This window comes from Carassius auratus, unplaced genomic scaffold (genome assembly GCF_003368295.1).
Source record: "Carassius auratus strain Wakin unplaced genomic scaffold, ASM336829v1 scaf_tig00021008, whole genome shotgun sequence".
NCBI lineage: Eukaryota > Metazoa > Chordata > Actinopteri > Cypriniformes > Cyprinidae > Carassius > Carassius auratus.
In genome coordinates, this window is record NW_020525078.1 from 80,337 (window position 1) to 104,202 (window position 23,866).

General features: G+C 37.3%; 2 protein-coding genes across 3 annotated transcripts in view; one reads left to right on the forward strand and one right to left on the reverse strand.

The window, feature by feature from the left end:
- Positions 1 to 3,603, forward strand: part of LOC113076698 (polycystin-1-like) — a 71,403-nt gene extending 67,800 nt beyond the window's left edge. The window contains exon 48 of the mRNA XM_026249379.1: positions 95 to 3,603. Within this exon, the coding sequence (XP_026105164.1) occupies positions 95 to 1,249 (1,155 nt within the window). The 3' untranslated portion in view covers positions 1,250 to 3,603. The remainder of the gene's footprint in view (positions 1 to 94) is intronic.
- Positions 3,604 to 3,809: 206 nt separating this feature from the next.
- Positions 3,810 to 23,866, reverse strand: part of LOC113076699 (tuberin-like) — a 42,299-nt gene continuing 22,242 nt past the window's right edge. The window contains exons 29-42 of one of the 2 annotated variants that reach the window (XM_026249380.1): positions 22,706 to 22,818; positions 21,674 to 21,928; positions 20,016 to 20,201; positions 18,516 to 18,584; positions 16,829 to 16,959; positions 15,107 to 15,639; positions 11,023 to 11,101; positions 9,464 to 9,550; positions 9,205 to 9,391; positions 8,751 to 8,890; positions 8,599 to 8,677; positions 8,421 to 8,512; positions 5,185 to 5,283; positions 3,810 to 4,574 (exon numbers count right to left, since the gene is read on the reverse strand). In XM_026249380.1, the coding sequence (XP_026105165.1) occupies positions 4,404 to 4,574; positions 5,185 to 5,283; positions 8,421 to 8,512; positions 8,599 to 8,677; positions 8,751 to 8,890; positions 9,205 to 9,391; positions 9,464 to 9,550; positions 11,023 to 11,101; positions 15,107 to 15,639; positions 16,829 to 16,959; positions 18,516 to 18,584; positions 20,016 to 20,201; positions 21,674 to 21,928; positions 22,706 to 22,818 (2,221 nt within the window). In that variant the 3' untranslated portion in view covers positions 3,810 to 4,403. The remainder of the gene's footprint in view (positions 4,575 to 5,184; positions 5,284 to 8,420; positions 8,513 to 8,598; positions 8,678 to 8,750; positions 8,891 to 9,204; positions 9,392 to 9,463; positions 9,551 to 11,022; positions 11,102 to 15,106; positions 15,640 to 16,828; positions 16,960 to 18,515; positions 18,585 to 20,015; positions 20,202 to 21,673; positions 21,929 to 22,705; positions 22,819 to 23,866) is intronic. The other variant, XM_026249381.1, reaches the window with a different exon arrangement.

Genomic DNA, 23,866 nt, shown 5'->3' on the forward strand with positions numbered 1-23,866 from the left:
CACATGTCCTCCAGGGTAAACCTTCATCGCATACCTTTATCCTTTAAATTACCACCACCTTCTTTTGACCCACTATGCCTCTCTTCACCAACAGTTCCGGCACAAGGTGCGGTTTGAAGGTATGGAGCTCCCTCCTTCACGTTCCTCTTCAACTAGTGACTGCAAGTCCTTGTGTCTTCCTCCTCTTGACACTCCTGAGGCTCCCCCAACTCCCGACAGCATTGACGGAGGATCTGAGGCCTCCTGGTGTCCCACATCCAGCAGCCCTTGCAGTCTGGCTGAGGCCCCAGGTCTTGGACTTGGCCTCACTTTAGGTCTTGGGGTGATAGTTGGAGGCCAAGGCTGGAAGGAGAGAGCTGAGATGGAGGCAACTCTACGCAGAATCCACCCAGCATTCGATGCTTTGCTTCTGCAGCTGGACCGGGTGACCCACGCCACAGAGGAACTGTATCGAACAGAGTGTCGCCTAGAGAGACTGCTGAGGAAGAGTAGAGGACGGGGCAGAGGGGTACGCCGCCACAGAAGTCTGGAGTCTGCAGGACAGAAGAGACATAGATACAAGGGGACAGACAGGAGTACACAAGTGGCAGAGAGTAGCTTATCTCCACCGAGAACTGTAATAAGTGCACATGCATCTGAGAGAAATCCTCACAAGAGAGATCGAAGATCAAGGAAAACAGAGAAGTTCTCACAAACCACAAGTTCTCTTCCCACAACCCCCAATAAGATGGACTTGAATCCCCACAGGACCTATAGTCTCCAAACAACTCAAGAAACCCCTAGTACCATGGTGGCAGATGTTGACAAGACTGAGAAAGACCCTCGCAAGGTGGACTCGGGTCCCCTCAAAGCAAGTCCACCTGAGCGGGACAGTAGTCAACCTAAAGGCCAAAAGGCAGACAAGTCTTCTCATAAAGTAAAAGGAACCTCCAACAAGGTGGACCCAAATTTCCAAAGGGAATCTGAGGTTGCTGGCTGTGCCAACAAACCCATCCCTTCCCCTGTTCCCACTCCATCATCCACTTCCTCAACTGCTCCTGTTTCTGCCATAACTACCCCTGTACCGATCCCTCGTTCCCATGAGTGGATTTCTCCCACCAACACTGAGAACCTTCCCTCCAGCGTTTTCCGGCACCCTGCACACACTACTACGAATCCCACCCGCAAACGCAAGCACAAACCTCCCCCACTTAAAAATAAGGTGCACCCCAACACAGACAGACCTATCTCAGGACACCCCAAACCTTGAGACCCCAAGGTTTCACCAGTCAGTTCATAAGTACAGGCAGGGATTTGGAATTGAGTTGTAAGGCTTAGGAACTCGAGGAATGTTGAAGCTCAAGGGTTACAGCATTTCATGAAGAAAGGAGGACCTGGTGACAGCAGGTTTTGTAACCAGGCCCTCAAGAAGAGCGAAAGCAATACTAGTTGCTTAAAACGAAATAATACACCATAGCCTTAAGTTCCAACCCACAAGTCTTTTGATTTGTACAGCCTTATTAAAAGTCTCAAGATGGAAACTGGGTGCAGGTCACCATGGTTTCTACAATCCTCAAGACGTTCCAGTTAATGCAAGTTTCCCTTTTCCTTCCCCAATTGCAGTGACCTCAAGTCCGACCTCTTGACCCTGGTGGTCAACTGGGTTGAAACCGACAAGAGCACACCTTGTGCTGTCGCAACAACAAAACAAACTCTTGGAAGAGGCAATGAAGGACTACAATAGTATGCCCGTTGATGCAGGATAGTTAAAGCTTGATGGTATTTCTTGTACAATGTTTTTAGTTAGGTTCTTTTTTGTGTTGTTAAAGGAAGCTATCTTAAGGTCATGGGTATATGTATCGCCCATTGATGCAGAATAGGCACAGCTTATTCAAAAAGGGCTCACACTGACAAAATCGCACACATACAGACATAAAAACACACCCAGATTGCAGGTACATATTTGATGCCATTACATAAATATAGAGCTATGCTTCGAGGTACTTATGCATAATTCATGCTTCTTAATATAATGGCATTTTGCGAAAAACATATCAGAAAACATATGAATTTGTACAATTTACCCACCTACACTTATACACTCACACTAACATACTTCTGAAGAGGCCATCAGGGTGCTAAACAACTAGTAATCCTCAGGATTTCAAATATATTTCTCTGACATAATTGCATGTCAGCTCCATTCAGAGGTTTCTCAGAGCGAAATGGACCAGAGGGCGAATGAGAGAAGAAGATATTAGAAGGAAAACTGAGAGAAGGGAAAGCATGTCAGAAAGTGTGAATTTAAAGGGAGAATAAAAATTTGGGATAACGTAATAGTAGGACATTAAATGTTGGATGAAGTAAGTAAAAAGTTGAGACGGAATAAAGACAAAGGTACATCCCTCATTCAAGCACATCTCCCAGAATCCTATGTATGGGGATTTGTTATTCCAGCAGGTAAAAGCGATGTTCCATAAAGCCTTATTATTGTTAAGTAGTTTGTTAATGAATGAAAAACCAGCTTGTGATAAATGGAAGTATGTTTGTTGCTGCCTTCTATGATGTTTTGAAATTAATTTAAAAAGCACTTTGTGTTGATGTTATAATATGAATGATTGTGACGGCATCAGTGTGATTTAATTTGAATGTGTTATGGAAAATGTTTTGTAGAAATAATCAAATAAGCTTGGTACGAACATAAGAGATAATTACAACAGCAATACTCTGCGTATAATTTTGCCAAAGCTTGCAACTCAAGTAACAAGAAGTTAACTCAAGTTTCTTTTGAACTTAGCACTTTATTTCAATGTCCAGCTTTAGTGCTCTGCCATATTTTAAACTAGTATGTACTAACTTTCCAGAACTATTCTCTTTGAGTATTATACACAAGCTACATCAGGATATTACAATTCATTTTCATTTTTTTGTTTCTACAATGTGTTTTACGATGTCTTTTGTGAAGTATTAAATCATTGTTTACCGTGACGATTCTCAGGGACCTTCTTTTTAAAAACCCACCCAGGATTTGATTTTTTTGTTTGTTGTTTTCCACTTTAAACAATACATGTATTGAGGTCTCATATGTTGAAATCAATGTAGTTTAGAGTGATGATTTGCTTAAGCACTCGAAAATATCCTCTACAAGGAGTTTTGATTCTGTCAAAGGTCACTTCCACTACAGTAATGTTCTTATTCAGGCCATTCAAGATGAGGTTTAGAAAGGTCATGTTTATCTGTACATATTGGTGTGCCCTGATGTAAATATTGTATTCGAGTTTGAATGCATTGTTTTAATCTTGTTCTTGTTCAATCATTTCACACAAATGCTTTGGCCAAAGGAAAAAATAAGACCCAAAAAGGGAATGAAAGCATTGCTATTTCCAACAGAACTGCACACAGCACAATCAGTCATTTCAAACCAGTCACAAGTGTCAAAACATACTTGCATGCGATATTGTAAAGTCTTATTTTTGTGGTATTAAATGCTGAAGGTACAGTCATGTGTTGATTTCAAGTTTGACATCGTGTGTTGAATTGTGTTGTTGTACTTGTAACGCTGTAGCACTTCGCTTTACATGCTTTTGCACTTGACAAAGTCAAATAAAGAATGACAGCTGAGCATCCGTGGTTCCTGTGGGGCTTCAATTCAAGATACTGATTCAAATCACAACTTTAAATGTGTAAATTAACAGGCATTGTTGAGTGTGATGCATGATTACTTACTGAATTAATTACGGTGATCTACATACATTTAATATAGGCTATAAAACAATTATGTATAAGACAATAGTGGTAAAAAAAGTGAAAGTAGACTCTAAACGACAGCAGTATTTGCAGATTTGAGTGTTTTATTTGGTAGCGAAGCGCACACATGCACACACACTTCTGATGTGGTTTACCGTACTAGCTGTTGTTCTGCAAATCTGTTGTTCTATTAGAAACTCATTACATAAGCAATAACCATCAAACACAAAGAAAACAACAGGAACCAAGCAAAATGGTTGGACCGTTAATATCACAGAACATTTTGATATATTCAGAGAAAAACAACAAGAGGAAATGAGTGTGTGAACACAAGTTTGCTCTAGAGAAAGAAACGCTTGGGTGAAGATGGGCAGAGAAAGGAAAGCGTGTTAACCGTGTGCGTGTGCAATTTAGTCGTTCTGCTTTACATCCATCTGTCAGCAGTCAGAGCAGCGCTTTGGGAAATTCATTCATACAGTCACAGCGTAGAGTGAAGCTGTGTCCCGGCTGAGCGGATCTCTTACTTCCTGTGGCATGTTGGGTAGTTTTAAAGGTGATCAAATCTTACTAACACCAAACCTCTCTGCCCTTCGCCTTCAGGAGTGGATTGGTTCGTCTGGACTGATGGGAACGCAGCGTCTCTCGGTCTCGATTTAAAACACTTCTCTGGTCTCTCACTAGACAAAGTCTGTGAAATCGTCGACGGTGGACACCAGCCTCTTCCTCTGGCCGGCGTCTGGGTTCGAAGCAGAGCCGGGGGGCTGGTGGGCGGGTTTATTCTGCATGGGGGCGTGGCTTTGGGTCAGAGAGACCGCGTGAGTGGGGCGGGACTGAATTTCCTCCTGAGCCTGTCGATGGACAAAACATCATCCATGTGATATAGAAATATATACACATTATACTACCAAACAAAAATTTGGGGCTATGTTTATGTTATGTCTTTACTATCACTTGTTATCAATTGAACACATCCTTGCTGCATAAAAGTATTAATTTCTTTTTTTTTTTAAATACGTATATTACGTTTATAATATACTGACCTCCAACTTTTTAAGCGTAGTGTATATTGTTACAAAAAAAATGTATATTTTAAATAAAAGCTGTTCTTTTGAACTTTTTATTCACCAACGTATCCTGAAAAAAGTATCACAACTTCACTGTTTTCAACAATTATAATAAATCAGCCTATTAGAGTGATTTCTGAAGGATCATGTGACACTGAGGAGTAATGATGCAGAAAATACAGCTTATTTTAAAGATTATAAACATAGAAAACCATTATTTGAAACTGCAGTAATATTTCACAATAATACTGTTTTTATGTATATTTGATCAAATAGATGCAGCCTTGATGAGCAGATGAAACTTAACGTACTGATCCCAAACTTTTGAATGACGCTATATTCATATTCAAAAGTTAAATCTAGATCAAGAAATCCTATATTTGAGCTTTGGTACCCGTGTCCTGATCCTCTTGATGTGTCTCAATCTGGCCAACCATTTCGAAGCGTAGGCGTCTGATGGATTGGCTCTGCACTGGTGCACCAGCGATGCCATCTACACAAGACAAAAACTCTCATTAGAAAGGTTCGAATGCAATGTGATCATTTGAAATTACTGCTTGAAGAATGAAAACACAAGCTGTGACCACCTTCTGAATTTAGCATTGGACCAGACTTTCTCTGTCAGATGTTGATTGGACTGTGAGGGGCGAGTGCCGTATGCTGGAACACATGCTGATTTAGGATAGCAACATGGTGCCAGGATTGCACATAAATTCCCAAACTAAAGTGCTTTCTGTCTCCTAAAGTTCCGTTGTAACCATGGAAACAGAAAGTTAAAAGTCCACCCAAAACAGTGTGTGTCCCTACCGGGTGAAACCTGAGTTCTGCGTGTATCCTCCCCTGACCTGCGTGTGTGCAGTGGGCTGTGCGGGCGCTCTCTCCTGGAGCTGGCAGTGATTCGGAGGGCCTCAGAGCCCAGACAGCTCTCACGTTATCAGCAGTAGGTGGGAAGAAAACTACCCCAGAAAAACTGCAGATTTACAGTATGTTAAACAGACTGCGTCTTTATTAGTGCTTCCTGTTAAGGCAAACACTGTTATTACTGCGCTCGCTCTGCATCCTTTCCACATAACTAACAGCTCAGATTATGACATCCACAATCAGGGATGTGAAAAGTACTCAGAAAATCACACTCACATGGAAGTAATGTGATGTGTTGCTCAATTTAAAGTCCATGTATCTAGCCCAAAACATACCTGAGTGAAAGTAAAAAGTACTCACAAAAAAAAAAAAAATTAGAAGTAACCTAGCAAACATTTCTGGTTTAAGCATTTTAACTCTTTTCTCAATGTTAAGTGAATGAATTACATACAATGCTGTCAGACAGAAAAAGAAAAGGCCTTTTTTTTTTTTGCATAAAAAAAAATGCTGTCAAATGATTAATCATGATTAATCGCATTCAAAATAAAACTATTTGTTTACGTAATATGTGTATGCACTGTATATATTTATGTATATATAAATACACACACATACATGTATATAATTAAGAAATTAATTTTAATTAAAAAAATGTGTTTATATATAATATATATATATATATATATATACAGTCTTGTTCAAAATAATAGCAGTACAATGTGACTAACCAGAATAATCAAGGTTTTTAGTATATTTTTTATTGCTACGTGGCAAACAAGTTACCAGTAGGTTCAGTAGATTCTCAGAAAACAAATGAGACCCAGCATTCATGATATGCACGCTCTTAAGGCTGTGCAATTGGGCAATTAGTTGAAAGGGGTGTGTTAAAAAAAATAGCAGTGTCTACCTTTGACTGTACAAACTCAAAACTATTTTGTACAAACATTTTTTTTCTGGGATTTAGCAATCCTGTGAATCACTAAACTAATATTTAGTTGTATGACCACAGTTTTTTAAAACTGCTTGACATCTGTGTGGCATGGAGTCAACCAACTTGTGGCACCTCTCAGCTGTTATTCCACTCCATGATTCTTTAACAACATTCCACAATTCATTCACATTTCTTGGTTTTGCTTCAGAAACAGCATTTTTGATATCACCCCACAAGTTCTCAATTGGATTAAGGTCTGGAGATTGGGCTGGCCACTCCATAACATTAATTTTGTTGGTTTGGAACCAAGACTTTGCCCGTTTACTAGTGTGTTTTGGGTCATTGTCTTGTTGAAACAACCATTTCAAGGGCATGTCCTCTTCAGCATAGGGCAACATGACCTCTTCAAGTATTTTAACATATGCAAACTGATCCATGATCCCTGGTATGCGATAAATAGGCCCAACACCATAGTAGGAGAAACATGCCCATATCATGATGCTTGCACCTCCATGCTTCACTGTCTTCACTGTGTACTGTGGCTTGAATTCAGAGTTTGGGGGTCGTCTCACAAACTGCCTGTGGCCCTTGGACCCAAAAAGAACAATTTTACTCTCATCAGTCCACAAAATGTTCCTCCATTTCTCTTTAGGCCAGTTGATGTGTTCTTTGGCAAATTGTAACCTCTTCTGCACATGCCTTTTTTTTAACAGAGGGACTTTGCGGGGGATTCTTGAAAATAGATTAGCTTCACACAGACGTCTTCTAACTGTCACAGTACTTACAGGTAACTCCAGACTGTCTTTGATCATCCTGGAGGTGATCATTGGCTGAGCTCGTTTCTTCACAAAATTGATGACCTCAGTGATTGAATGCCACACTGCTATTTTTTTGAACACACCCCTTTCAACTAATTCAACTAATTGCCCAATTGCACAGCCTTAAGAGCGTGCATATCATGAATGCTGGGTCTCATTTGTTTTCTGAGAATCTACTGAACCTACTGGTAACTTGTTTGCCACGTAGCAATAAAAAAATATACGAAAAACCTTGATTATTCTGGTTAGTCACATTGTACTGCTATTATTTTGAACAAGACTGTATATATATATATATATATATAAATAACATGAATATAAATATGTACATGTAAATACATGTAAATATTTTTTAAATATATACTGTATGTGTATTTATATATACATAATACATATGCACACACACACACATATTATGTAAACAAAAATGTTTGAATATGATTAATCACAATAAATCACAAGGGGCAGAGGTCAACAACATCTGTGTGTAAATATAACTATGGAAGCTTGTTTCCACCGTGGAACAAAAAAATAAATAAAATGGTATCTGCAACTTTTTAGCTCTCAATTCTGATACATTTTTTCACTTTTTTTCTCTGTCTATAAATCTCTTTTTTATTCTGTTGTGTAAAAAAGACTGTCAGATGTAAACTAAAAACTCAGATAAACAATAAAATGAATATTTAAGTTTTTTTTTTTTTTTTTTTACCTGAATTGTGAGAAAAAAACCCCGTAAAAATCCAAGAAAGAAATTCAAAACTGTGAGATGTAAACTTACAATTCCCAGAAAAAATAAATAAATAATTTAATGGTTAACCAAGGGGAAAAATCTGAATTGTGAGGAGAAATTTGAAAGTCAGAATTCCAAGGGAAAAGTCAGAACTCTGAATTGTGAGATATGAACTCAGACTTCAGGGTAAAACGTCCAAATTTAGAAAAGATAAATGTTTTATTCTGTGGCCGATTTAAGCTTCCATAAGACACAGAAAAAAAGATACAAAAGACAAGAAGGAGTCTCACGTTGGCGTGGAGTGCCATCTGTCTCACGAGCAGCGGTAGATTGCGGTCAGAAACGATCTTCGCCACACTGGTGTCCACCAAACCCTCCAGATCTGAGAGAAGAGGAGGAGCTACAGCGTTACAGAGCGCACACACACACACACACACACATCTCTCTGAATCTAAGCGCTTGTTTCACCTTTCCGGCACTGCAGCGTCACCAGGTTACTCTCGTAGTCCAGAGGCTTTATAAGCACCTCCACGAAGTTGAACTGACCCTAAACACAATATCATCATTTAAAAATGATGCAGAAACAGAAATGAGATGCATGTGGACTCTCTCACACACACCTTGATGGTGCCGAGTTTGTACTCCTCTCCGGAGTCATTGTACACCACCACCACGAAGTCGTTCCCGATGTGGCGTTTCTTATTGCAGCAGCCCTTGTCGCTCTCGCGGTTCGGCATCAGAGTGGCTATGTGGAAGATCGCTGCAGAGGAACAAACACCTACATTAACATCTCCTCTTTATGAACTTCACATAATAACACTCAAAGCCTGGCATAAATACATCATGTTTCACATATCTGACATTTCCACAGGTGTGCTTTTATTTATTACGTTCTTCTAGGAACTTTCTTTTTGTTTTGTTAATAAATAGTTATAAATAGTAATGTGACATCTACTAATGAAGCTCGTTGTAAAGTGTTAGCATTTTAACATGTAACAGTATAATGATTATTTAGATCAATGAAAGCTGTTGTTATTTGGTTATTTTTTTTGGTGACCCTGATTCTGGCCTGACCTTGCATGATGTCATCGTGCCAGCAGTAGGTGAACTCTCCGTCGTCTCCGTACTGATCCAGTCCTCCCAGGAAGATCTGGTCGGGGTCGCAGTCCTTCAGGTGGATGAGCTTTCCCAGGCCGGTGAGGAACTGAGCGTAGCGGTTGGAGCCGTACTCGTTGGACAGGATGGACACCTCGTTATTGGCCTGGTCAACACAACACAACGGTCAATCACACAGCCTTCCAGCGAGCTCTGAAGCAGCAGAACGTGACTCTACCTGCCCGGCTCCTACAAACACCACGCCGATCTTATGAGTGTCGTACGGAGGCATCTGGTCCAGGACCTTAACGGCTCGATCGATCAGCTGGGAACAACATTCATGTGAAGACGATGAAGAGGTACATAGAAAGGGATTGGGTCAGTCTCAAAGAAAAACATACATCTACATCCAAATTATAGAATGAAATCTAAAAATTATTTCTATAGATTTTTTATTATTATATTACTTTTTTGTCTATATATATATATATATATATAAGTAGATTCTTTTAGAAAATTATTTGTATAAATTAATATCATTATTTTCCCTTTAAGTTCTCATTACTGTAATACATAGCCATTCTGTAATTCAGTCTGATCCAGTCCTATCCTACACAGTGATATTTTAGTACCGTTGATATACCATTATATATTTTTGTTAGTATTTTTTATATTTTTATTTGTAACATTTGTTTTGATTTTATAGTTTAACATTTTAGCATTTTTTTATGTTGTTTTGGTCAATTTCTTAACGTTTTTTTATTAGTGCTGTCAAACAATTAATCGGCATTAATCACATCCAAAGTAAAAAAATTGTTTACATTATATATGTGTGTGTGCTGTTTATATTTATTATATATATAAATAAAGACACACACATTCATGTATATATTTAAGAAAAATGCTACATTTATATATATATATATTTATATATATATATATATATATATATATATATATATATATATATATGTAAATATTTTTAAATATAAACTGTATGTGTGTCTTTATATATATATATATATATATATATATATATATATATATATATATATACACACACACACACTTAATAAATATACACAATTTACACATATATTACGTAAACAAATGTGCTTATTTTGGATGTGATTAAGAGTGATTAATTGTTTGGCCGCACTAGTTTTTATTTATTTTTTAGTAATAGTTATTTGAATACACAACTTACACTAAAATGTGAAATGTTGGCTCGCCAAAATATGTATTTATTTGTTTATTTTATTTAGTTGATGCTGGTTTTATTTTGATTGATGAAAATGTTTTAGTTATAAATAATAACCCTGACCCTATCCAGATTTTAAAACAAAAATCTGCATAAATAACAAATACTATAATAATGGATACATTAAACTGTTAAATTATATAAAACATTGCATATTATTTACATATATAAAAAATTGAAAAAAATAATAACTATTAATATGGTTAGTAGTAGCAGAGATAAACAATACTAAATAATAATAGGTATAGGTATTATATTATTATTATAGTGTATTACTATTATTTTACTAGTATTGTTAATACTGATAATAACCCTGATCTTATCCAGTTTTTTTTTAAACCAAAATCTGCATAAATTAATAAATTATAACAAATACTATTACCATGGATAATATGCATACACACACACATATATAAACATTTTATATATATATATATATATTTATTTATAACAATTTAAAGTTTTTAATTTGGTGTGACTTTAGATGTGAAGTATATGGGAGATTTGCCCAGTTATAAGAGAGATGGTGTCCTCACCTGAGTTTTGGGCAGCAGGAGGGGTTTGTTGGCTTCACTGCCAAAGAACGGAGAGTGATAGAGCTGCAGGAAGACGAAGCTTTCGACAGAAAGAAGAGGAGCAAAGGTCAGACTGAACCTCCACACAAACACACGCACACACTACAGTTAACGTCCCGCACAGTTTTCATCACGTGTCATCACACAGGAAACGATCACAGCTAAAGGTGAAGAAGTGTGAGGATAAGTGCTCGGTCGGGAGAAGTTATGCTCTGCAGACCTCGAGACCCATTAAATCTGCCCCAACACGACTTCAAATATGGAGCCAAAAGAGTATCAATAAAGATAAATGCACACACTACATTCACATATGCACACACAGGATTCATACATGCACACACATAATTCATAAATACACACACAGGATACACAAATGTGCACAAACTTTACAAATGCACACACAAAATTTAAAATCACAGAAGATTCACAAATGCATACAAAATTCAGAAATGCACACAAAATTCAGAAAAACACACACAATTCAGAAATGCAAACAACATTCACAAATGCACAGAACAAGATTCAGAAATGTATTTCTGATGCGCACACACATATATATTGATTTACAAACTGCTTGCGGTCTGTGAACTTCACTGCATTTGTGTGTGAATTTTGAGACTCCCCTGACTTGGCTCAACACACAAATGCTTTTTTTTAAACAGGGAATGATCAGCAACCAATCAGATATCTACCTTCTTTTAGCCAATCACAAGAACGCACTCCATGTGGGGGATTGTTTACTTATAAGCCAATCACATGAAGGCATTCACACAGCATGATATGCCTGTGGTGCGGCATATTATAGCCTACTTATTTATGAAATTGTATGAAAATACAGATGTTTAGATTACAATTCAGGTTTATTTTTTATTATTTTTTTTACAAAATATAAATTAAAAAATGTCTCAATACATATAGCCCAGACTGTGACTGCAGAAAAAAAGTTAACCATGGATTCATAAATTTGCAATAGGCAATTATTTCATTTTATTGAAATATTTTAATGAAAGTAAAATAAAATAATTTTTTTTACACCTTTTTAAATATTTATATATATCTAAATATTCTTTTGGATGCAATATAGAAATCACTTTAATTATAATATTCGGTCCCCACATGAAGAGAGAGTCAGTGATCTGCTGCAAGAGGAAAGTGACTTTCTGGCTGCGCAAAGTGAGTTGATCGCTGCGTGAGGAAAGGGAATCGTTCGTTCAACTTTGCTGGGTGAGGAAAGAGAATCGTTCGCTGAGGAAAGTGAGTCGCTCGCTGCGTGAGGAAATTGAGTCGTTCGCTGCGTGACTCGTGAGGAGAGTGAATCGTTCGCTGAGGAAAGTGAGTCGTTCGCTGCTTGACTCCTGAGGAAAGTGAATCGTTCGATGAGGAAAGTGACTCTCCGGCTGCGGCAAGTGAGTCTCCTGCTGCGCAAAGTGGGTGTCCGGCTGCGCAAAGTGAGTCGCCGGCTGCGTGAGGTAAGTGAGTCGTTCGCTGAGGAAAGTGAGTCGTTCGCTGCGTGTGGAAAGCGAGTTGTTCGCTGAGGAAAGGGAGTCGTTTGCTGATTGGCTTATAAGTAAACAATCCCCCACGTGGGGTGCATTCTTGTGATTGGCTCAAACAAGGGAGATATCTGATTGGTTGCAGATCATTCCCTGTTTAAAAAAAGGCATTTGTGTGTCGAGCCAAGTCAGAGGAGTCTCAAAATTCACACACAAATGCAGTGAAGTTCACAGACCGCAAGCAGTTTGTAAATCAAGATATATGTGTGTGTGCATCAGAAATACATTTCTGAATCTTGTCCTGTGCATTTGTGAATCTTGAGTGCATTTGTAAATGTTGTTTGCATTTCTGAATTGTGTGTGTATTTCTGGATTTTGTGTGCATTTCTGAATTTTGTATGCATTTGTGAATCTTCTGTGCTTTTTAAATTTTGTGTGTGCATTTGTGAATTTTGTGCGAATTTGTGTATCCTGTGTGTGTATTTATGAATTATGTGTGTGCATGTATGAATCCTATGTGTGCATATGTGAATGTAGAGTGTGCATTTATCTTTATTGATACTCTTTTGGCTCCATATTCAAATGAGGATACAAATCTGATCCACATCTGTGTTTGCCGCATGGAAGACAGAAGCAGGACATTCATAACTATGTTCCTCTACAGAAACTACTCCTTTTACGTCTCTATTCACACAGGAGTGACAGAGCCCTCAATCCTTAATAGAAAGTAATTGTGGCTTTATCAAAACAGACATGCTTTTTATCGAACAGCAATTTAAAGACAACTGCAAAAAGCATTGTGAGCTGTTTGGAGAGAAAGACAACAGCTCTTAGTGTCTGACAGAAGCCCATTAAACCAGACACATACGGAGGAGAAAACCGTTTGGGTAAACTCACGATGTTTTCCTGCGCTTCGGTCTATAAATAGTGAGAGTATCGATCGTGCAGCAGTGAACCGCACAGAGACAGATGGCAGTCATTTACACCTAATTCCAATTCAAGGCAACAATCTGTAGGCGCTCAACTCAGAAAGAGCCTCACTTCACAAAGTGAGTCGAGCGAGCGAAGGAGGCAGGATGATTTCATGTCAACAGAGGCGACAGATGATGACAGCAAGGGAAAAATGAGGCGTTGCAGCCGTATCATTACTCTCCATATAATTCCTAGCTTTTTCTAGAAAATAGAGCACTTGGGATCAAATAGATGCTGTTCAGAGACATTACAGGTGTGTTAACAATCACAGACACACTTTCCACCATCCATTACACAACGCTCGCCGATTATAGGGCTGAGCAATAAAACTATATATTTATGCCGAAAACGATGATAAGCTCTGGACATTTTTACTCGATGTGTATAAATCTAAAAGCAAAAATAAATGCAACAACAGCTAGTCAGTGCTTGTCGCTAATAGGCTAACTATTATAAGGGTTTATCATTTCATTTCAGAAAAACTACTGTCAAAAACACACTCAGACTCAAAGCAAACCTGAAAGACTTCACGACAACCCGTCAAAATAAAAGACTGGTTTAACTTGAAGAAATTATGACAGAATTATATTGCTATTGTATAATAAAATGTAATTTTCAAGTAATAATGATAAGAATATCATACACCTTCTTCATTAATCTATACAGTTATACAGTGCTATTTATTGTGCAATGTTTTGTTGTAATTATGCTTTTATTTCATTACATTTTGAAAGACCGATTAAAAAATAAGTCATATTAATTTGTTTAATTAGACACTTTTTTAATGATAAATTTGTACTGAAACATAAAACACAGAGTTCAAGAAAAAACATGTTGATAGAAACCAATTTTATGGTGCTGTAAATTAAATTAAATTAAATTAAATTATCTTTACATTCATTCTCAAGGTTTAACAAACATGTGGAAAGCTTTTCTTTTCCCATTATTGGTAAATTAAATTTGTAATATTGTAATATATGGGACATAATTATTGTGTTGTTAATATATTTTGCCATGTCGCAAAGCCTTAATAGACTGTTAAAAGTTGTAGTTTTGATAAGAACTGATACACCATTGCACAGGAGGCTTTTCCCTTGCATTATTTTATACAAAATGTCCCATTGTGCACATCTTCATTATAAAAAACATCTGCTAAAAGTGAGATGCAATCAAAAGACATGTTTCTAAAAGATCTTGATGCAATGATAACATTTTTAAGGACATGTGAGTAATAAATAATGAATCCTTGTTAGGAGCATGTTGATGTGATGTTTATCGTGTTATTACTGAGGCCTTTCTAGTATCAAATATGCTGATTTGCTGCTCAAGAAACATTTATGATTATTATCAGGTTTTTTGTTCATGATTCTTTGCTGAAATAAACGTTTAAAAGAACAGCATTTATTTGAAATACTAATATTTTGTATATGCGTTTACGCATTTATTATTTCATGCATAAACTCAATAATACTGTACTACATGCTTGAAAGCTTCAGTTTGCGTTTAGTGTAATTGCATGAAAAACAAACTTCCTGATGTGAATAAATGAAGGTAGAAAACGAGTTTGGATGTCATGTTACCTGGGACTGAGTCCTGAGCTCTTCTCTGTGTTGGATGCTCCTCCTCGGTTGTGGTACGAGTCTCGGTCCATCTTCCTCTCCCTGCGGGACGAGGGTGCGGACACGGAGATGGTGTGTCCTCGGGGTCTGTGTCCGGCGGGAGACAGGGGTCCCGGCTGAGATGTGGGAAACTCCAGCCTCATCCTGGAGGTGGAGGACGAGGAGACGGAGACGCTGGAGCTGGACGGGGCGGCTGATGTTACGCTCTCTCCCGAGGTCTCTCTCTCGCTGGCCTGGACCGTGGGGATCCGGGAGCTCAGCAGGTCTCCGTCCGCGGCGCTCTGGACCGCAGCTTTGGTGAAGGCCTCGGGGAGAGTCTGCAGCTCCGGGGACGAGCTGGATTTGCTCAGGGTGGTGGCCTGAGATAATGAGACGTCTGCCTCTTGATGTCCCGGTGTGGAGAGACCCAGCGGAGGCTGATCGATGGGGATACCGCCCTCACTCACCTCCTCCAGAGTCGACTTCTCATCGTCCTGACTCGAGGTGGAGGACGACTGAGGAGAGGGACAGCAATCACTCTGGGATTTATCAATGCCAGTGAAATAAATATACTGTCTGGTTAAATATATAACATATAAAAGAGAAGGTATTGTTTATGTAATATATATATGTGTGTACTGTATATATATTATGCATATATAAATACACACAAACATATAGTATATATTTTTTTTTAAATTGCATTTATATATCTATTTTTATATAATTTAAAATATATACACAGGGTCTAAAATTAACACTCGTCGACGCCAAATGAGAGTTAAAATCAGCGTTGGTGAGTCAATGTAACAGTGTCAGTCGCCAGTTGGTGGGTACAACTTTTACAAATTATAACAATGCAATGAAAAAAATAAATAAAAAAAAAAGCCAGTTTTTAAAGAGATTAGCTGTTTCTGGCATAACTTAATAAAACAAAAGATCATCTTGATTAGCAGTTCTGTATTAAGCGACGAGCGAATTACTGAGTTAATTTGCCGAGTTACCTCGTAAAAGTAGTTTTAAATGACCATAAAGAGTTTGGAGAATATACGTGTCATATCTGCATCATGTGCACGTGGTTTTAAACAGACAGCGCTATTTTAAAGTGAAACCTGCTGTTATTAATGCTGTCATTAATGTAAATCAAAGAACAAAAAAAAATAGATAAATTCTTGTACTGTTCTAGTCATTGGTTAAATTTTTTTCGCTTAAAATGAGAGGATATAATGTACAGTTCATGCATATATAATATAGTTTATGTGAAGATTGTTTTAAAATTGCTTAAATTAAATAAAAAGAGTAACATTACTTTTAAATTTACAAGAAAATATCGGAGTTAGTTTTTCAAATAGCAGAAGTGAATTTGTTTTCCCGTTTATTCACTGACACTTCGGACACACGTTGATATTATAAAGAAGTACTTTATAAATAAACTGATTTGATTTGACTTCTCCTTCAGCCTGTGACTTATTCATTTCACTTTTTGTATGAAAGGGCCTTCAGTCTCACAAAAAAATATAACCTTTGGGTTATAACGCAAGCCCAGCCCAGGTAAAACGTAACACAAAAGTAGCATAATGCATTACTTTCCTTACAAAGTCACTTACACAATTACATTTATTACAGAGTAGCACAATACTGTAATGCATGACTGTTAACAGTGTTTTGTCTACTGTTGAGTGTGTTTGGTGTGGACTCCCTCACTCTGCTCAGTAAGCCGGCTGGGGTTGTAGCTGCGCTCATGAAGATGGGTTCAGACGCTACGCCCTCGAACTCCTCCAGCTCTCTGGACTCGGTCGCTCTGCTCCGTCCAGCTTCTTCCAACACAACCGAATCTGAGAGACAAGAAACCAGATGTTGTCCCATCACACTGTAGCAGAGGATATCTGTGATGAGTCTAGAAACTCTCTAACACATGCAGAGCCATCTGGAGACCAAACCTGCACAAACACACACACGCTGATCCAGTTGAAGCAGGTTCAATACGGATTTGACACTGAAAGGCTTTACAGAACATGCTTTTAGAGACCCAGTGAAATGTCTATATGTGTTAGATTTGAGGTCTGTATGCTAGCGCAGGGTCCGTCGAGCTCACAAAAGAAACTGAAGCAGACATACACCGCTAAAACTCTCTCTCTGTCTGAAAAATAATGATAAAAACATTTACCAGCCCTTTAATATTTACATGTTTGTTCTGAGCTTCCTTAAAATGTTCTTTTGAATTATCTGACTTATTATCCTTCGGAATATCATGTAATTATAAAATATTATCATTAATTTAGTTGTTTTTTTAATTACACTGACAGCACTATTATGAAGCTAAATATTGCTGTTTATTAATATAAATTTCTATTTTGAAGCAAATGCATAAAATTATGAAATGAACTGATAATGGTAATAACAATCATTTAAAAAAATTGAATTAATATTGAACATTTTAGCTACATCTGACTAATAATAGTAAGAATGGCTGGGTGATACAGTAAAAAAAAAACTAAGACATTTAAGAATATTTCATACACATTTTAATACCTAAATAATATTAGATTTTTTTTCTGTAATTACAAAAATTACATAAAAAATATTTTTTATAAAGAAAATCCCATTTTTTTTATTAGCCTTCAAAATGCATTAAATATTAATGCACAGATTAATTCAGTGCATTGCCAAATCATGCAATTCATATTTTTAACTGACTGAAAGGTCTAGTAATGCAGGCAAATACTGCTTTTATTATTATTATGCAGTATATGGTTATATTGTAAAATAAAAGTAATAACGGATATAATAATGATAATAATAATAATAATAATTTGACAAATGATATTATGATATTATGATTGCAAAAACTACATTGTTTCAAAATTCATTACGACAGCAAAAAAGAAAAGAAAAAAAGCTATTTGATTTGACAAAATATAAACTTTTTATCACCTGTAAAAATAAAATTTTCCTTGCACATTCATGTACATTTTAACCTAAAATATATTGATACTAAATACAGACAAGTTAACAGACAAGTTATGTCAGATACCTATATTCTGGATTTTAATAGAACGACTGAAACGTCTCAGCCCTTCAAAACCTTTTTCATCCACACTGTCCAGCTATAACATGCAGATCAAACTGAAATCACACATAGAGAAGGAAAACATTAATAGAGAAAGATGCCTTTCAAGTCAAATTCACGGACGCAAGAAAACGTGTGAAGGGAAGTGAAAAGAGCTCCAGGAAAAGGAGAATCAGGAATCAATCCCATCTCTGTTTCTGTGTGGAGCTGAGCGCTGATTAGTTGCTTTGATCTGGATCGTTGAGTGTTAATGAAGACAGGAAGCTACAGAAACACTCTCGAGCGGCGCGTGTACGTGCTCAGAGCCACATACATATCTACCTGCCCACGATATACTCCTGTGTAACCTGCCGGGTGTTTCAGGGGAGCAGAGAGAGCCCAGAGCACCCACTGCAGCGACAAACCCAGACAAAACCAACACAGGCCAAGCCATCAACACCGCATGGACCCAGAGGAAACACACAGAAACAGTCAGAGAGAGTCAGGCCGACAGATGTGTAGAGCGCCTTCAAGAGGACTGTGGAGGACAAATGCTTTCTCTTCTTAATGTGTGGCACTTACATGCACTGTATGTTAGAGAGAGGTGAGACGGCCAATAAGAGAAATAAAACACTCAAATGAAATATGATAATGAAAAAAAATAAAAATCCAGAAAAGAATATCCACAATGTGTGCTCTTACATACTGTTTTTATAAAAATTCTAGGCAACATACAGCATTGAAACAGCATACTAGTTTTACCATTTCTGCCATATTATAGTAAATGTAGTTTGTTATTCTTACTTTTTATCTCTTCATTTGGACTAGCATACCTGCATACTATTAAGTATACCTTTTTATTCAGCTAATGACATCCAGACATGATCTTGCACATAATTATTTTGCATATTTAAAGGTGCCATAGAATGCAAAAATCACTTTTATAAGGTGTTTGAAAAAACCAGCCATTGTTTTATATTTACAAAATATCATGAACAGTCTCTTCACATGAGCAGTTCCAGACTATGATGTCATAGTCGGTGAAAGTCCCGCCCATTTGTGACACTCTCTGCCCTATTTGCATATACACAGCCCTGAGTGAGAAGCAGCAGTCCGCCATTACTGTTCTCTTGCTCTAGCTGCTGGAGAAACAATGTCAGCGCCAAAGAGCCAGTAAAAGTGTTGTGTGTTGGGATGCACAAACGAACATAGGAGTCGCCATAGACCACTGAGGACACAGTGGATAACTGTCATTTTCTAAGGAAATGTTCCCCCATAAATGGCTGCCCACTGCTCCGGGTGTGTGTTCACTGCTGTGTGTGTGTGCACTTCGGATGGGTTAAATGCAGAGCACGAATTCTGAGTATGGGTCACCATACTTGGCTGAATGTCACGTCACGTTTTTCATTTTTAAACCTTTTAATCAATATTCCTGATTATACGTACATTAAGTAATGTTTATACCTGATTATACTTAACTAACATTTCCAATGCAGGACATTTACAGTATGGTATTAGTGCTTTATACATTATTAAGTAAAGGACCTTAATACTTCAATCAGAACATTATTTAATGATGTTAACTAATAAAGTTACCCTCTTTGTGGTCAATCTGCACAAGATCAACAAGCTATTTTGAGATAAACTTTTGCATACACACTCTGGGGACATCAGAGAACCATTTAAAATATGGTAACAATGCATTCTATGGCACCTTTAATATCCCTGATTAAGTAAAAATGTCTAAACTTTTGGAAAATAATTTGCGAATTTAACATTTCTACTCCATAAACTCCAGGAACATAAGCTGAAACAGTGCTGTTTTGAGAGCCGGCAGCTCACCGGTGTTGGAGCGCTGGATGGGACAGGGCCTGCCCTGCGGCTGGGGCACAGGGGCCTCGCTCTGGGGCTCCTTCACCCCGTCCATGGCCATCAGCACACTGGACAGCTCCTGCAGCGGGACGTTCCCCAGCTCAGACGAGAAGGGGCTCGGCGGGTTCTCCAGACACATCAGCCAGCTGGTGTTCCCTGAGAGCAGATTTACAGAGCACGCTTTAAAACATGATCGAAGACTCAAACTAATCAGAGGAAACAAATATACTACAGGAAATACTCCTCAGATCAATATTTTCAGAATCCATTTCCTTTGGTGTATCTTCAAAACATCACATGGTGACATATTAAAGTTATTTAAGAAAACAAATAAATGTGATTATTAAGACTGTCACAAGTAACTGGTTGATTATTCTGTCAATTACTCAAGTAATCAAATAATTATACTTATTCTTTTAGTAATAAAAATAGGAAGAAGTGAACACTAGCCTTAAAAATTACTTTAAATACATATATAATAGCAATGAGGCAATAATAATTAGTTCAAATAAAGTATCAAAAGCAAGTAATAATGTGTTTTAGTGAACAAAACTGTTAAAATACATAAGATAATGTAAACAATAGAGCTAATGTATATTACGCATTAGAACAAATTCATGCATTAAATAGTTTTTACACTTCACAGTGTGATCTAATCCTTGTTTAATATTGAGTACACAACATTTTTAACATGTTTTGTTTTTATATCATTTATTTTTTTATTTGACTTTTGAATCATAAAATCGGACTAAAACCAGATCTGAGGAGGCTACATGTTACGTGTAAAATGCTTGAAAACAAAAATCAAGAAGACAAACAGGTTACAATGTGTGATGTCACTTCCTACACAGAGAGGAAGCCTTTGGCTGTTCGGAAACAAATACTTGGATAAAGATAAAGTACAATTATTTTACATTTTATATCAATATATTAATTTAACTGTATTACATTTAAATGCATTTATTAATAAAATATATAAAATGTACGACAAACACTTTAATTTTAACCTTATTTTTATTTTAAAGTACTGATAACTTGATTGACTTGAGTACTTTATTATTAGCCTATTATTTGGCTTTTGACTGTTTCTCATAATATAAAGTGAACCAAACTGAACTCAACTCAAAGAAAGACCACAAAAGAGAGAGATTACAAGAAGAAATATAAAACATAAAAAAATGGTTCTAAGTAGACATGAGAAAGAAAGAAATGCACAAATAGTGACAAAACCACAAGAAATCCTCATGAACCGCACTGAAAAAGCATCTTGTCACGTGTTATTCTTCAAGAAGTGAAGCACTCAAGGACACGTCGCAATTAATGCACAAAAAAAAATACAAATCTGCTAAATGCTCCCGAGCTATTCTTCATTTAGAGGCAGACGGAGGAGAAAAGCTGAGGAAAATGGGGCCCGTGGGCACGGCAGGTCTGAGTCAAACTATTATGAAGCTTTGGAAATGGCATGGCATGCCCTGCGGGACGCAAGATCACTCATGCGCCTCTCAAACGCCCTTGGAATGGAGTTATGATGATTTAATTTTAGTGCCTGCACAAATGTGTCATAATTGAGAGCGAGAGGGTGATAATTGCGGCCCGGGACGAGGTTAGGAGGTAAATCTGTGTGGTACCTGAGGGTCTGCGGATGAAGATCTCGGCCCAGCCCTGCGTCAGCACGGGCACAAACTCGGCCAGGCTGGACTTGTCTTTGAGCGGCGCTGAGGACTGTGATGCGGAGGACGCCGAGTGCTCGTCCACTCCTCTCTGGGACCCCAGCACCTCCAGCGGGGGTCCCGGCGGGGGCAGAGGGCCGCTGTACTCCCCCTCAGGAGACGCCACCAGAGGACTGAGACTCTGAGCCGGCCCGGCCCGCAGAGCGTGACCACCTGCACAGAGGAACCACGAGGGGCTTCTAGTGACTTCACCATCTTCCACTGTTGTTTTATTAGATTTCTTATCATGTAAAATTCTATTATTTTTACTTCTTTTTTTTAGTAGTACTACTTTTAGTTTTATAAGACTTTTGTTATTTAGTTTTAAATATTACATATCATTATATACTAATATATTACATATATTGAATTAGTTTTTATTTTGTATAATTTCCACATTTAATTTAAAGCATTTTTTTAGAATTTAGTTACTGCTATTTTTTTAGTTATTTCAGCACTTTAAGGTCCAATAAAAATGAGAAATGTTAGTTGTTTTGTATATTTTGTCAGTTAACATTTGTTTTATTTCGGGTAACAAAAAAGGTTTTATGGTTCAGTTCATTTTAGCTGTAATTGTGATAATGACTCTACTATTTACTAGACCATTTATTTTAAAAGTAGCATGCATTTAAGAATTATTCACAACAATAATAGAACAATTAAACACATTTTGATTTCATGCTGAATTCATGATTCTTGTATGTTGAACAGAGCAGTGTTATTTTAATACCATGTACTATTATAGTTTTCATTCATGTTTTGAACTAGCTTTTATTTTTATATATTTCAGGTTATTGTTATTAGTTTTGATTTTAATATTTTTATTTATTTAGTTTTAGACATGCTGGTATTTTAAACTTAATTTCAGTTTAATGTCAAATTTTGAATGTTTTTCACTGAAAGCTCCGTGTGTGTGTGTTGTGTGTGTGTGCGTGTGTGTGTGTGTGTCACCTGATATGGAGCGGACGCGGGTGCGAGTGCTGCTGCTGATCTGCTGGCCCGACTGTGACTCCAGTTTGGCAGGAGCCTCTTTCGTCTGTCGGGTGTGTAAGGACGGGTCAGACCTGCAGAACATGTGTGTACTGTCTTTATATTGAGACTCAGAGCAGTGAACACAGTCACATGAAGCTCTTCCTCTTCCTGTCTCTATCCATCCATCCATCTATCTATCTATCTATCTTTCTATCTATCTATCGATCTATCTATCCATATTCTATCTATCTGTTCATCTATCTATCTACAGTATCTATCTATCTATCTATCTATCTATCTATCTATCTATCCATCCATCTATCTATCTATCTATCTATCCATCCATCTATCTATCTCTCTATCCATCTATCTATCTATCCATCCATCCATCCATCCATCCATCCATCCATCCATCTATCCATCCATCTTTCAATCTATCCATCTACCCTTCTTTCAATCTATCTATCTATCTATCTATCCATATTCTATCTATCTGTTCATCTATCCATCTACAGTATCTATCTATCTATCTATCTATCTATCTATCTATCTATCTATCTATCTATCCATCCATCCATCTTCCAATCTATCCATCTACCCTTCTTTCAATCTATCTATCTATCTATCTATCTATCTATCTATTTATCCATCCATCTACCCTTCTTTCAATCCATCCATCTATCATCTATAAATCCATCTTCTATCTATCCATCTATCTATCCATCCATCCATCCATCCATCCATCTATCTATCTCTCTATCCATCCATCTTCCAATCTATCCATCTACCCATCTATCTATCCATCCACCTTCCAATCTATCCATCTACCCATCTATCTATCCATCCATCTTCCAATCTATCCATCTACCCATCTATCAATCCATCCATCCATCCATCCATCCATCTATCCATCTATCCATTTATCTTTCCATCCATCCATCCATCTATCATCTATATATCCATCTTCTATCTATCCATCTATCCATCTTTCCATCTATCCATCCATCCATCCATCCATCCATCTACCCTTCTTTCAATCTATCTATCTATCTATCTATCCATCGTTCATCTATCTTCTGCCATGTTTGTAGTTTTTTTTACGAGTTTTATTAGTGTTTGTAGTTCTGGATAGAATCCTTC